At 36.5% G+C, this 15939-nt stretch overlaps 1 protein-coding gene across 3 annotated transcripts in view; it reads left to right on the top strand.

The window, feature by feature from the left end:
• SKAP2 (src kinase associated phosphoprotein 2) overlaps positions 1-15939 on the top strand; it is a 119742-nt gene that overhangs the window by 11520 nt on the left and 92283 nt on the right. For 2 of the 3 annotated variants that reach the window (XM_075083109.1, XM_075083108.1), the window contains exons 3-4: positions 1702-1727; positions 10411-10515. In XM_075083109.1, coding sequence (XP_074939210.1) covers positions 1702-1727; positions 10411-10515 — 131 coding nt within the window. The remainder of the gene's footprint in view (positions 1-1701; positions 1728-10410; positions 10516-15939) is intronic. The other variant, XM_075083107.1, reaches the window with a different exon arrangement.

Raw genomic sequence — 15939 nt, 5'->3', positions numbered from 1 at the left:
TTCAGCTAAAGAGATTCGGCTGTCAAATTGTCTTTGCAAAATCTCTTTTCTCACAGCCCTAATCAACTAGGATATAATCTGGTACTTGCTGTTCTTTTCCCAACGTTATTTCCAAAGCGTTTTTCTACTGATCACTCCCATTGGATATCTCCTAACCCTCTACTTTGATGACATGATCCTGCCTCTGTGGCAACTTGTTTAGTTTCAAAGACAGCACAATCATCTGGTGAAGGCATCGTTCTTTGTATCATGCTAACTGCAGGAAGACATGAGTTGTGTCCCAAAAACCTTGTAATTGAAGATTTGTGTGCCTTTGATTCAAGCTGTAAATGCTTGGGGAACTATTTTTTTTTTTTTAAAGGAACCAGGATTTTCTTTACCTTTTTTTTTATGCTTTCCCTCTGAGGTTATTGAGCTAACTGGGACTGTACAAGATGACTTGCAGATACAGCCCTATCACCTTTTTTCTTCAGTCATATGACTCAACTGTGGTTTTTTGGATGGTGAAATATCAAAGGAAGGAACCTGCAGTTATGAGCACCGTTGACACCTAATCCGTTGCTATTCACTTACACGACCCCATGATTTCACATCTTACTGTAATTTCTAATTCCTTCCTTGTCTCCTGCAATATTACTCACTGTTAACAGCGTTTTGCTTTTCATGCAAGCTACAAAATATATGCACTTTGTAGTCGTCTTTGATTTTCATATCCCACGTATTGGGCTGTGCCTAACTATTCTACTTGCTATGAAGGGTTTCTTAGATCTGACCTTTTATCTGTTTGCATTTCTGTTTCTTATCCCTAGACCTTTCCCTTCTCTCCCGCTCGTTACTTGTAAGCAACTCCTTGCTGACTAGCCTGATATACGCATTGCTGTTTGCTGTCCTTAAAGATGGTCTTGGCAGTGGTATTTTATTTGCCTGTTACTTCTGGTGAAATCTTCTACTTTTCACAAAAAGTCTAGACCACGCATGCTTCTTGAGATGCCATTTTGCATAACTCTGTCCTGTTTATCTCTATACATGAAACTATCTTATGATTATTTTTGTTTCTGAAATATCAAGATTTAGCTCTCAAGAAACAGTATTTTTACTCTCTGGGATCATGGAATCTTTTTTCTTTCTTTTTAGGCATTGAATAAGTTGAGATCTTCATATTTCAAAATTGTTTTTTATTTAGGCATGCATTAACTCTTTAATTTCTGGTTAATTATTAATACTTTTTCGTTTGGATTTGATAAATTACTGCGAATAGAAGCACTATTTGCAGATTTTTTTTCCCTGCTGACCTACCATGTTATTTTTAAAGTATGCTTGCTGGCTTTTCCTTACACACAAAACTTTTTGAACTATAACATTTAGAAGGTTTACTAAAATTAAAGATGCTTTTGTATTTTAAGATGCCTTAAAATAGCTGAGTAGATGTATAGTCCTAGAAAAGGCTGCTCTATCTGAGTTTAGTTTTGTTCAAGTTGTCTTTGGAGTGACCGGGGATTCTCTCAACTGCAAAGGCAAAAGAAAAACTGAGTAAATATTTTAGGCAAAAATAAAGTCTTAAAAATTATTAAGGAAAACTTGCAGTGCTCTAAATTTGAACTACAAAATGTGTTGAAAACTAGTAATTGTTTTATTCTATGTTCTAGTACCATGGATTTGCAAGTGTGCATTACTTTATGTTGTTTCTTCTTCTTTCTGCAGTTATCCTCAAGACTTCCAGGATAAAGGTAAATGTCGTGCATTTTTCTTCCCTGCTCTGGTGTATTTTTGCCCAGTGATGGGCTCTCAACTGAACAAACAGAAGATGCTCGTTGCTGCAAGGCTCGGCGGTGCCGGCTTGCCTCTTGAGGCCGAGGGGCCTGGCTCCCCCTGCTGAGGAAAGCAGGAAAAAGCTTCCCAGCTGCAAAGTTCTGGCTAAGCCATCGCTCAAAGCTAGGTCCCATTTCCTTCCTGAAGCACATCTGAGGACGCTTACTGATGTAAAGATTAGCTTAGAAATATAGTTCAGGATTTAATATAAATGGAGCTTGTTATGTCAGGTTTAATTGGCAATAGTGCAGCGTTGCGAAAGACCACGTGTTGCTGGGTGGTGGTTTTTTTTTTCCAGAGGAAGTGTATGCAAAGCATACTGCTTAGGGGATAAAATTTTAATAGGGATAACTTATTTCGGCCTTTTTTCTAAACACTGCAGAAGTCTTCAATTCCATAGTGGTGTTTCTTCAACCTTTTAATAGGATCATCTAGTGGCAATATGATATTGGCTTTCGATCCACACTGAATGAATGTTTTCATAGTGCAGCGGCAGCTCAGACCTTTAGTTGGAGAGGAGACGATTTAGTATGCAAGTAATGAAAGCTGAAGTGTGGGTTATCTATTGTCTTCTAGTGGAGTTAAAGCTGCAGAGCTCTGTTTAGAAGAGACTGAGGAGTTTGCTACAGTGTTCTGTTCTGTAACTAAACCTGGAAGGGCTCTGATTTCCATGATGCTAATTCTTGAGGTCGTGACCTATAGCCTGTGGATGCTGGTATGAGGGTCACAGTGTGAGGTCAAAAAAGCCTATGCAAAGCTTCACTTGCAGTGGTTGAAGAACTGTCTGTTTCTGGACAAGGAGGTTCAAATGTGTAGGCTACAGCATGCCTCCTGATCAAGTGAAAATATGTAAGTCGTGTTAGGCAGGTAACGTTATAACAAGGCACAACAGGTTCATACATTTCTTATCCCTGTTTAAGTCAAGTTATATAGCCATAACAGTTCAACTGAAAGAGAAAATACAATTTGGAACTTCCCAAAGATTGCCAAGATTTTGTAAACTCCAACTATGTGATTCTTTAAAAATCATATTAAAATAATTTGCTATTTTTTTTATCTTGCACCTCAGCACCCTTGCTGAAGTTAAAATATAGTTTCCATCCTCTCTTCACTGTCCAACAGAATTAAGGGTGGAAAAGTCAAATGTTATTTTATTAAGAAAATGACTGACATGAAATTAGGTGGGATGGTTGTTTCATTGCAAATGCATCTGACTTTCTGGAAAGCATGCTTTCGAAGATTTAATAATTTTCTGAGGCTATGACTCTCTAATAAACATAAAAGTTGTCTACAAAAAGCAGAGTTTGCATTTACTGGTTTGCGTTTTTTGAAGGTTGAGAATATTCTAGTCTATTTACTTCATTGGCAGTTTGATTCAGAATTTCTTTTCCGGTTCAACAAATTATTAATAAAGATGAGATTTCGTTATCTCCAGTAACATGGATGGTTTAATTGATATAGTCTGTAATTGTTACTGTATAACTTGCTCTGATTTCTGTGAAAATTATATTCAGTCTTATTCTTTTTATGAGAGTGCATTTCCTTCTTATGAAGGATATATTGCCTTTTTCAAAATATTTTTGACATGTCTCTTTGGTTCAGATTGTAGAACTAAGTACAGATGGTGAAGCTTGCAAATGCTGATAGTTTTCTTTCAGTATTTGTCAATAAAATGAGGGCTCTAAAGTTATACCGTTATTTTCTGCAAGTGAGGATAAATTTCTCCAAATTCATGTACACTTACATGCGTGAATATGAAAAATTAATGAGAAATGGGAGCCTGCACTTATGTGCAAAATATTTGGGGCAATGTGGTTCAGTGGTATGGGTTGTTGGTATAACTTCCAGAGTTTAAGTGGTGTGTGCTAAACTTTATTTGGTTGTCATTCTTACTTTAGGCCCGTACAAATTAGGCATGACTTGTGTAGGTGTAGAACAAAGTACTCACATGGAGGTAAGCAGTCAGATTCTTGGCCAGCTGCTTGTGTAACAAAGCAGTGGTAGCAGCTGAGTGAGGTCAACTTTTGTGCCCGTTCATACCTCTGTGCACACCTAGGCAATTGAAAATGGAAAATTTGAGGAAAACTGAGGTGGCAGTGATGGTCAGACATTTCCCTGTTCCTCCCCTCTCCAAAGAAAGAAGAAATATCCCAAACTATAAGGTGAAAAAGGAGAAAATCCTTTAGAAAGTTTAGGGTAGGTGTGGAAGCAGAAATGTGGAAACTGCACTGAAACAAACTAGGAAGAACAAAAACTACTGTGCACGTTTAAACTTTGTATTTGCTCTTCCTTGTGCGGTAGCAGTTACTCATTTTTGTTTTAATCCAAATAAAATAATCTTTGTAGCTGAAAGGAAAAGTGAAGAAGGATTCATACTATGTGCCATATTATCATGGTATAGTAATTATGATACTACATCAGCTGTTATTAAAGATCTTGTGAGTTGTGACCTGTCATCCTTCCAGAGGCATCCAGAAGAATCCTTTGGAGGCTGAAAGAAGTGGATTAACACTTCCATAATGAATATATTTCCTGTATACCATAATGAAACCTGACTCTGCTCTCTCAAACAGCAGCTCCTTCAGCTTGTGAGTTGTTCCACAAGTGTGCTTTGTGGGCATCAGTTCGTCACTCCACTCTCTCTCATCACTGCATGTTCTTGACGTTCTGCTGGCTTTGCATGTAGTGACTAGTCAGTTTTACCGAGGTATTGCATGTGAGCTCTTGTTGTATGGGCTTTGGCCACTAGCATACAGAATCTTGCCTTCCATAAGGATAAGGCAGTGAGGTTTAAAAGAAGAATAAAAAAAAAAAATGAAGAGCATGTGCACAAGTAGAATCACATTCCTTAAAACCAAAATCATCCATGTGCATATCTCTCAACTTTCAGAAAATACATACATACTTCTTTGCAACCCGACTGATGAACTTGAACTTTCTCACATCCTCTTAAAATAAGCCTTGTTCTGACATTTGTCAGGTCAGTAAATATGCTGGCAAAAGCATCTTTTTTTGACTACACACTGAAAAAAATGAAGCTTTTTAGGGGAAGTGGGTACATGTGAAAATTCAAGACATTAAATTAATTGTACAGGAAAATATTTAATTGTCATGTGTGATGTGTTACCTGATTTTACACTGACTTTTACAGTTAAGTGTAGTGTTGATTTATGGACAAAGAAAGCACATGTTATTCTTTTGGCCAAAAATGTACAATTAAAACAATATCCAAACAACTAATCTTTCCACAACATTTGTTTTTACTGAGTTATGTTACTAAACATGTATCATTTTTATTTTATTCTTAAGAAACTCAGTAGAAATCTCTTTTTCTCTTAGACACTTCTGCTATTTTTTCCTTTTCATTTGAAATACTTGAATCTTATCTCAGCAGTTTAAACAAAATAAAAAAGCCGTAGTCACACTCAAGGTGGCCCATTCTAGATCTTAGAACTGGGAACTTGAAAACTAAGGTTTTTTTATACAAATTGGATTCATTTTTTTATAAGACTAGTATTCTTCTAAAGATATAAAAGTCTGGACTTTGTCAAAGATTCTGAGTTAATACAGTTTTTGGCATTTCTCTGTTTTGAGATTAATTGGATCATGGCTGCCAAAATGTTCTGTTAAAAGAACCTTGTTTTCAATTTATGCTAAAAATAGTGCTAAAGTTGGCAGAAGCAGTATAAGCCCTAGAAACTGTATTTGTGTTTGAAGCTCACTTGCCATCTGTTCTTTGCATTTATTTTAGTAAAATATATATTTTTAATCACCATTCACAAAAGATTTTGGCTCAGTGTTGAAAGTAAGACACCAAAAGTACTAGCCAAATTGAGTCATAATATGGGAATTTGTGGAACAAGTTCCCCTTAAAGCACTCAGCGCACCTTATATCTGATCTGCAGCATACTACTTTTGTGCTATTTATTCAGAAAAGTATGATTTGACATTTGCTGAACTACCACTTTGGAGTCTGATAAAAACCAATGAAGGTCCACTTTAATTTTCATTTCACTGTTGTATAATAGAAGGCAAACCTGTGTTTCTAGAGTATTGGTGGTGTTTATGTACTTATTGGGAGCACCTGTTGGAAATCTTTAGATGACTTGGATGACTCTTCAGCTCTTGGCAGAGCAGTGAATGTCTGGACCCTGAGACACTTGCTTCCTGGAAATAGTCAAGCTGATAGAGGAGCACTATATGCAAAGGCTTTGTATTTTCTGTTCCCCACCCCACCCCCTCTGGTTTGTGTGGAGGTGATGCTTCCTTTTTTGTCTCTGTGGACTCTTCAGGAAATTGCAGCAGGTAGGCATCATCTTGGACTTGAGAAGAGAGGCAGTAGCTTGTGGTCATAAGAGGATGTGAGTTCTATATTTTAACACACTTGAGCTTTCAGTCAGGAGCATAAATACATCGTTAGTATTTAACCATAAATGGGAAGGATATGGCTTAGTTGTTACACGGTACTGTGAGGATCATCATGATTTATTTCTGGAGAGACCGTCGGATGCATTAGAAGTGTGCCAAATATCACTCTATCCTGGAAGTCTGGAGGGTTTCATTGTAGGCAAGTCACCGTGTTGTCCCTTTCAGCTACATGGAGCTGTTATCTGTGAAGTGTGTCCATGCCAAATGCAATTTCAAGCAGCACAAGATACAGCCACCTGTGCAGCACAAAATGGTCTTATCCTGATGTGCATCATCAGAACGAGAGGCAGCTCAGCAAGTAAAAGTTGTGTTGCTTTTTTTGCTTGAAGCATGTTTGCTTACAAACCTAATGCTCTTTCAGTATTGTTTTGCTGAAGAATTCCTACTTGACCTTTACAAAACAAGCTGTTAAAAACCATCATGTTAATATGAGACTCTAGAAGACTCTTCAGGAATGAGCGTATTGGAGCAGATTTCATGGCAAAGCACACATTGAGAAAGTGGCTGCCAGAAGAATCCAGTCTTGCAAGATGACTGGTGGATTGGGTCAGCAGCATCATCTTAAAAATACCAGCTCCAGCTAGCAAGAGGCTAAAGTATACCTGTGCCAGCTGAAAGCAAGTTTGACTAGTTATTTTTGGGGAAAAACTCTGTAGTGAGGGCCTTGTATTTATGTGCTTGGTGGCTTCATCCAGTTCTCTGTTTGGTGGGTTCTTAGGGGAGCAAGAGATTGGACAGGAGGAGGTCATTTCAACCTGCTGTGACTTGGGACCCCCCAAAAGGGCAAGAAGCAGGGTGTTTTGACCTGCATGTCTTGTTGTGAGTTGTTTTATTTTCCTTATACTTGAGCAATTTTAATGCATTGCTCTGTCTAGACTTTTTAAGAAATAGAATAAAAGTGTTTAGTGATCTGGGGACCCTGAGCTAGCAAGTCTCTTTCGGAGGTGTTGGCTGAAACATCTTGCTTGCTCTTTTTTAGTTTAGTGGCTGAATCAGTATTTTTAATGCTTAGTTGTTCATTAATATAGTCACACTATTGCAGAAAAAGTTGCATTACTTGGGGGGGCAGGGAAGTCTGGATTTGTTTTTTAAATTAGATTCTTATAAATTAATATGGTCGTGTTCATTATATTCCGCTTGTACCAACTGAATCTGTTGGAAATCTTCAGAAGTAGGGGGCAGGTACTGAAGTGCAGCCCTTATTACAATGAGGAGATTTTGTCTTTCATGCTTGAGTCCTAATGTGGTACACTTACCCTTTGGTATGCAGTATTTCCTAAATCAATAAATAAGCTGTAATGGAAAAGGTAGCATTTAATAAGGAAAGACATTGTATGGGTATTTTACAGATAACATGAAACATTGATTCTGCCATCAAACGTGTAAGAGGTTAGTTTAAATTGCAGAAACTAGAGAAGAGGTTCAGTTCATATACATATTTTTGTTACTGTTGTAACTGTTAGCTATCTACTGTTAATTAAATGTTTTTTTTCAACTTCCAGATAAATCATACGGTATTCTGGGGAAACAAGAAACTATATTAATGAGCATCAACTCCTTAATTATCCTTGTGACTACATAACAGGGACACATATTCATGTCATTTCTTTGTGCAATAACTTTTGCAAAGAAGTATTTTTAAACTGGTCATTAATTTTATGACCACAGAAATGAGATGCAAAATTTATGCTGTTGTCATTGGCACAGGTTCAAGGCACTACTGACATTATGTGTGATTGTAATGGAATGGCTGCCAACTAATGAGTCTATAGACATTTCATTTGAGCATGCTTTGCTTTTAGATGTCTGATTAGGCAGTAATGCTTTCAATTATGCCTGCAAATTGTATTGGATACATTTACCTGATGTCCATTGTTGCTTTGTAGTTCGGTTTTCTATTACATAAATGCAAGTCGAATGCTTTGCTTTAATTTATTGATGCTTTTTGGGTGTATTTTTAGGTACTTGGCACCTGAAGAGAGGAGCAGTGGCTTGTGCTGCTCAACACTGACTCCTCTGACTGTTCAAGGAGTAACGTGTAGCTTCAAATGCAGTTCTCTCTAGTCTTCCTCAGTAGGTGTTTGTAGAAATGCTTTCCTCTAGAAATACAGCCTAATACCTTAAATTTATGCTGGCACCTTCATGAAGTTTAAATGATAGTACATTTATGCATAGCTGGTAAGAGGACATTTTTGCCCAACAACCGGGGCATTGGAGGTGGTGGTTTATATATACATGTATTCTGTGCATCCTAGTACTAGTAAAAGTTTGGGACAGGAAAAGAGTGGAACAACTTTTGGTACTGTATAGGTTGTGGATGTCATGTCTGCTTTTTTATATGAAGTCTATCATCTAATAAAGAGATATATATATATATATAGACAGAGACAGGCAACTGGTCTCTGACATGTAAGTGTGAAAGATGATCATGCAGGTTGTAAATATGGCATAATATTTTCTGTTCATGTGCTGTCTGCTCTCTGGTTTTCTGTTTGGAGGAAGAGGTGAATCCTGGAGAGGGATAATTTACTTTTGATTGGTTTGACAGGTGTGATGAAATGCAAATATTTTGATCAGATTAACAGGGTGGCTGGAGTGCTACTGGAAGATGGCCATGTCGAAAATAGATTGGAGTCAGGTTCAGATTCAAAGCAGTTGTTGCGTGGCATGGGAGCTTGAAAGGAAGCTTTCCCAGGAAAAAAAAATTAAATTAATGAAGGGAAAACCAATGTGGTATTCAAAAATCTTGGGATGTAAAAGAACCTCCAGCAAAGCAAAATCCAGGCTGTTTTGTCTTATGTGTGTAGAAAATTTGTTGTTTATTGCAAACAACTGTGGTGCTTTTTGGGCATGGACTCTGAATTTTCCATAATTTTCCATTATTAAATGGGAAGCAAAGGGGTAAAACTTGCAGCCATGGATAGACAGTCCTACTGATGAATGTTATTCATATGTCTGGGGAAGAATATTTTCACTATGCATGGGCCTTATTTTGGATTCTGAGAAATTAGTTATCCAATACAGTGCTCTAAAAGGGAATACATGAATAGGGAAGCATGTCTGGAGGTCTCTGGAAAGCTTTCTGCTTATGAATATACCAAAAGGCAATGCTTGAGGAATTTAGCTTTATATGCGTTTTAAGAAAATTGAGGGTCATTTGATCTGTTGGAGCATCAGCTTTATGATTTTGGTCTGGTGATTTTTATCATACTTAATTACTGGATTTTCCTTCTGACCAAGACTTGATTCTTTTTTTTAAGGAACAAAGTAGTTTGTTATTTTTCCACCTCTTCTTTGCCTAGGTGGTATTAAACTGAAAACAAACAACAAACCTCACAAACCTCAGAAAAGATAGTGAGTTTTGGGAGGGAGAATGTAAATTTTGTTTGTTTAAATGAAAGCCTCAACTACTATTGATTTCACTTTACCTTTCCCAGACCTTCATACTTAATGCACGCTGATCAGTGTAGTGCATAGGTTAGCTAATGATGTAGATTTTGTATATATTGTAGTAGGGCGCTTAGCTACATAAGAAACTCCTCAACAGAATGCTGCATTAAGCCACAGATACCGACCGGGTGCCGTCAGAAGGTAATTCCATTTTCAGTTTCATGGGAGGAATTCACATACACATACAACATTTGCAAAGTAGTGCCTAATTATGCTGAAGAAAAGCAGGAGTGGGCAGAGGGCGACAAACTGTTGCCAAAAGTAGTTTGCCACTTCCTGGGAGGGAAGTTGCTGCAGCTCCTTCCTGCACTCGGGCAGGCAGAACTTTGGAGCTTGGCATTACCCATTTCTTCTCCTGCCAGTGGTTTCCCTTGCCCACCTCTTTGCTGTGGTCTGTGTTTGTTTCCCTCCACCACCACCCCCCGCCCCGTGAGAAGCTGTCAGTTGTGCAGCATTGGAAGCGGGTTCATTATATGACAGCGTTTAGGGAAACCACTGCAGCCACATGTATGCGGCCGGTTAGAAGCTAACCCTAGAACAGCAGCGCTCACAGCTGTGTTTGAACATACAAGGTGTGTGTTAGAGAGCCTGTGAGAAAGGGGAATTTTCTGTTTCGGATAAGAACTGATATCCTCCTTACTAATGAAAATATTTGTCTTTGGATTCTGTCTGTGTTTGTATGATAGGCTATTTTAACTAGCAATGTATTTTTGACTTTTACAGAATTGGAAGATGAGGAAGAGCCTGAGAGCTCTCTTTCTTTGCCTCCTGATAGTGTCTCAATAGCATCTGACCGATACGATAAAGAGGATGAAGCACCTTCTGATGGTATGTGACACTGTTTACCTTAGAACGTACTAGATTTGCCAGTTTACTACAAACTCATGTAATTGGATTCTCCTGATGTGAATGTTAGTGTTGGAAATCAGATAAACAGATAAGCATCACAGCTGGACAGTTTTCTTACCTTTACAAGAACCTTTAAAGGAACTGAAGAGCTCTCTCTAGTGGTCCTAGAGCATAGTGAAGCTGTCTCAAATTCACGTGTTTTTTTCAAACTCATGTTTTTTTTATAACAAAGCATCTTCTGTAGATGCATATGTTTTTAAAGATAGATCAGTGGCTAAAAAAGTGTGAATATTTGTAGTAACAAATTGTTTGTTAATTCAACATTATCAGATTCTTGCTTAATTTTATTGTGCTACTTAATGGCTTACTGTATTATTTATCTAATAAATAATGAAACAGTTTACGTGATTGATATTTTTCTGCAAACTCCATGCAGAATAGGTTCATAAAATATTAAATTAATTATTCCTACAATGTTTCCTTCCATTAAGACAGTCTTTTGTAGAATGTTTTTATTATATACATTTTAAATTTGAGTTTGCATTTAAAAAAAAAGAAGGCGCCATAGCTGTTTTCCATGTTGTTTTATTTTGTATGCATTAAATTTAATGCTAAATGTGACTGTTCCGAAGACATGAACAATTGAATATTTCAACAGTTAACAAGCTTGCTTTAGCATAGTGTCCATATTTTTGAGATTCGTTTACTGTATACATAATATAAATACCTTCTGTGGATAATATATGGCAATAAATTAAGTATATGCACAAATAAATTAACGACGTATATTAATTTGTGGCACTGGAAGTTAGATAGACTTACTAGTGAATGATGTTTTCTGACATGATGTGATGATCAAACTGTGCAGCTCCATCTCGAAATACAATTGCTGAATGAAAATATGCTTCCTGCAACATAGCACTCCACATTTTATGTTATCCAGATTATTCCCTTTGGAAACATAAATTGCTTTTATGAGGTATAAAATTATGTCTATTGCAGAACAGGGATAAGTCAAGTACATGCATAAGTGATAAACCTTCTAACCACTGATTCAGAATAACACATTTTTTTATATCCAGAACTCTAAAATGTGTAACAATAATAATCACACTTTTTTTTAAAAAAAAAATTGAGCTTGTTGCATTTTGGCAATGTGACCTTCTATTACAAAAATAAAAACATGTAATTATCAGTCAAATTGAATATGGCTTTTAGAAAACCCAGGCTAATTTTCCAAACTAGACATGAATGCAACTTTCCATGTATTTATTTTTGCTTACAAACATAATCTTATTTCTAATTGTGACTTAATAACATGGTACTAATTGCATAAAGGGTATGTGACAAAACTGTATGACTATTTAATAGGAGATACAATTATAGATTTGTTTCAAAACAGTTAATCAAGAAAAAAGTGATAATGTTCGTAAACCTAAATAATGAATGGCTGAAGAATGCTGTTGCAAGAGTATATGAAATATGATATGAGTTTGTACAGATGGGTGATTAATTTTTAGCCTACTTTGGAAGTTATAATTATGAGAGTAGGTATAATAGCTGCCCAACAATATCTTGGTTAATTCACTCCAGTTTAGGTAGAAATAGAGTGGGTGTGATTGTGTTATATTTAAGATGATTGTACCTCACTGGTCTTCCCACGTTTTATGATAAATCCTCTTTAATGATCTAGTGGGAGTGCAGCATGAGGAGAAGCTGAGAAAAGGTGGTAGATGGAGGAGTGTTTCTGTTCTCCTCTTTGAATGTCCAGTGTATCATTCTAAGACCATTTTGATTTTAGTGTATGTAGTCCATCCTTCAAGTCAAGGCACCTAGACTATGTACGAAAATATATGTTGTGAGAATCTTGTAAGAGGTGGATTGATCCTTGGAGGTGCCATTTGTTTCATTTCTCATAGGCCTGAAGGAGTTTGTGAAGCTTAATACTGTATTTTTGTTTTTTAGCAGTCTGTTAATGTTCAATATTTAAAACCTGCTGAAGAAGCTGGATCTGTAAGGTAGATGTTTGATCTTACATGGCTACCAGTTTAGTTCAGCAGGGCTCTGTGCAGGAGTAAAACCTCATTTGTGTAGGATTAAGGCTCTCAGCATTAATAAAGGCGCCTAACTGTAGGAAACCAAACTGAGGTGGTGTTTATTTATATTTGAGTTCATATTTTTATGTAAAACATTTTATATGAATTTTCTGCTTAAAAAAATAAACAAAACAGGCATTTACCTTTATATACGTGAGTTAGACTGCAAGGTTTGTACGACTTCTGAAAGTGTCACTATTGGACTTCTCAGTGTTACTGTCAAAATATAATTTGTGAAGGCACCCGCTTGGGAACAGATAAAGAATTAGTGTATTACGTGTACATTACAGTCATTGTAAAATCCTGGAGTTTTTGTGTGACCTTTGTCTAATGGTGTATTAATTACAAGAGAGATAATCCATTTAACAATAAGTATGGGATAACTAAATTAGCACAGGTCACCTAAAGGCCTTTTGTCAAATCTGATTGTTATGTTGTCCTTTTGACTTTTACCTTATGGTAGGCACTAACAAAGTATCTAAACTTTGATGGATTATAAACTCTAAACATGATATGTATTTTTCATAATGCTAATGTAATTTTCTAGGTACTGAAAAGGTCAAACCCCCACATCTCTGTGTGCATTCTAAGTCTGTCTTTCCTTTTAATATTTCTTTTTCTCTGTTCCTCTGGTTCAAAAGTTCATTCAGTTCCCAAATGGCCACCTAATTTTCCAGTTATTCCCTCAAGCCATATGTGTTTTGGTTTCTTTATGGTTTATTAGGTACTGTAGGAAAGTAGCATAAGTTATATCTTCTAATGAAATTCAAGCACACTTCAGTGATGCTTTGACTTGATTGCTGGCAGCAATTAAATCACAACGAAGGAGAATGATGCATAGGCTTACATGTCCAGACACCCTATAGAAATTGGAAAAGGGATAAAACACAACAAAACCCCCAAATAAAATAACAAACCCAAAAACAAGACAGACAAAACAAAACAGCACTGCCAGGCACTCCTTTCTTAACTTGATTTTTTTTTTTTATTGGCTAACAGCCTGATTGATAGCAAAATCATAACTTGCTGTATGCTAACAGGCAGAGTTCACTTGTAGGTTATTGTGAGCTGATAAAGGGTTAGATGGAGTTTTGATTTTCGCATTGGTCCTTGGTGCACCAGATTAATGGAATTTCAATGAGAGACTGGAGTAGTCACAGCTTTGTCAGAAAAACAGATGGAGATTCTATAGCCATGTCTGCTCATTAATACCAGTTGCCTGAAAGGTGTACTACTACTCTATACAAAAGACTCAACATAATTGATTTTTGAGCAGGGTATTTTTTTTTCCGCTTATTGATGACTAGGTTTCTTGCAACTTAAATGACAGGTTTTTGTATAGTACATTGTATAACAATGTTATGTCTTGTAAATTCTTACTCCCTTTCCATCTGTATTTTGGAGAATGTGTATAGTGGAAAATATATGTCTTGATCAGTTGAAACCCAAAGCATACCAAAACACTTAAAAATTGAAATAGTAAAACTTTCTTTAAAGTTGCTAACAAACTTATTTTTGGTGGAGTCATTAATGGGGAAAAAGTTACTGTTTTTTGTTTAATTTTCAGGTTTCTTAGGATGGTATTAAATCCAGGTTCAATGCCATGCTGAAACTTTCCTATTTAGCAGTGTAATCTTGTCTTACAATCTCAGGGGATTTTTTTTAACAGTAAAATTTTTTGTTTTGTGGCATGGTACTTGAGTCCATTGTAGGAAATGCCATTAATATTAAAGGAACAAACTTTCTGACTTTGTAAGTACTGTGAGTGAACTGACCACTTCTGAAGAAGATATGTCTGTTTAGCTCTGTAGGGAGTACCTGATTGGGTAATTACTGGATCTAAAAAGATCACAGTGAATGCTGCAATAAAATAATTTAGATCATCATCATTTCTGTGGAAGGTCCAGAAACATTGCCTTGAGCATTTAAGGATGAAAGAAGTACTAAAACTGTGTCTGGGGACTTGTATGCTCTTCGAATTATCATGTTTGGCTACAGCTTATGAATAAAATATGCTTTTTAGTAGAAAATTGTTAAATAGGGTGAGAATCTCATACTAAAAATTCCCCATAGGTGAAGTGGAGGAAAGTAGGGCATAAGCAAGCAAAATAGGACATTTGTAGAACTTGGGGAATCAGAATAAATGAAGGGGTTGTGCCATCAGAGTGCAGTCTTGAAAATGAGCAGAATTTGTTGCTCCCTGCAACATGCTTTTCTTGATATAGTTTTTGGATGAAACAACAGGTTTTCACTTTTTTTTTTCATGCAGTTCCTCTGGAAAAGTCCTGTACAAGACTTTGCAGGCTTAAGTTAACTATTTTACATGATCTATAGTATTTCCTTTGCATGAACATCACATTTTTGCATTTTGAATGATCAAGTGAGAATGAAAAATTGTGTGACTAAATTTTGCATGCTGCTTCTTTTGACATTTTAAGTCTCAAATACAAGTACTGATTAAGTTTCTTTTTCTTGTTTTCCCTATTTTGTAGTCATAAGGGTTTGAATACTGTCACTGAAGGATAGAAGGGTTCACATTAAGACCTTATCTTTATGTACAATGCATATACAAGTATTTTCCCACTTTCTTCAATTACATTCCTACTGAGTTTATTTTTGAGGCACTATATTGAAGCAAAAACTGTGCTCCATCACTGAGCCAGTTAAGGAGTATTAGCAACTAAGTTAGCAAAGGTTGGAGAATGGAAAATGTAGCTAGGATTTTTCTGTCCTCTCTCCGTTTGCCCTTCATATCCCCCCAGTCTTGTATTGGTTTACCACTATTTTGGTATCATAATAATGCGCATGAAGAGGATGTTTGATTGTCTTTAGGGATGACAGCATTGGAGGTTTACCTGAGTTATTCTAGAAGATTAGCTATTTGCTTTGCAGTACTGGAGAGAGTTCCAAACTAAGTGCATGACTAAAGAAGTGAGAAACTTCTTTATTCATTGTCTTTTTGTCATGGGTAGATTTCATTGAGGCAGAAAAACATGTCCTTTCTTATTCCTTACATTTATCTATATGTTCAAGCTTAATTAAAAAAAGGTCATGTTGAAGGGAGGTAAGATCCAGGTTTACTAGGACACAATCTTTGGTGAGAAAAGGTGACTTCTACTTTATGCTCTTAGGAGCTGGCAGGAGCGCAATAGCATCAATGCCATGGGAAGTGAGTAAAGATTGGACTTTGGCATGCCAACTTTGTTTTGAGAGATGCTAGTTAATATCAAAATTGTAACTGGGGAATAATATTTTGATATATGTAGGTAATTCTATATTTTCATCAACAGTTTAGTAGATTCTTTTG

The sequence above is a fragment of the Phalacrocorax aristotelis genome, chromosome 2 (genome assembly GCF_949628215.1).
Source record: "Phalacrocorax aristotelis chromosome 2, bGulAri2.1, whole genome shotgun sequence".
Taxonomy (NCBI): domain Eukaryota; kingdom Metazoa; phylum Chordata; class Aves; order Suliformes; family Phalacrocoracidae; genus Phalacrocorax; species Phalacrocorax aristotelis.
The sequence above is the reverse complement of the archived record's forward strand: the minus strand, read 5'-3'. Positions and strand labels throughout refer to the sequence as shown.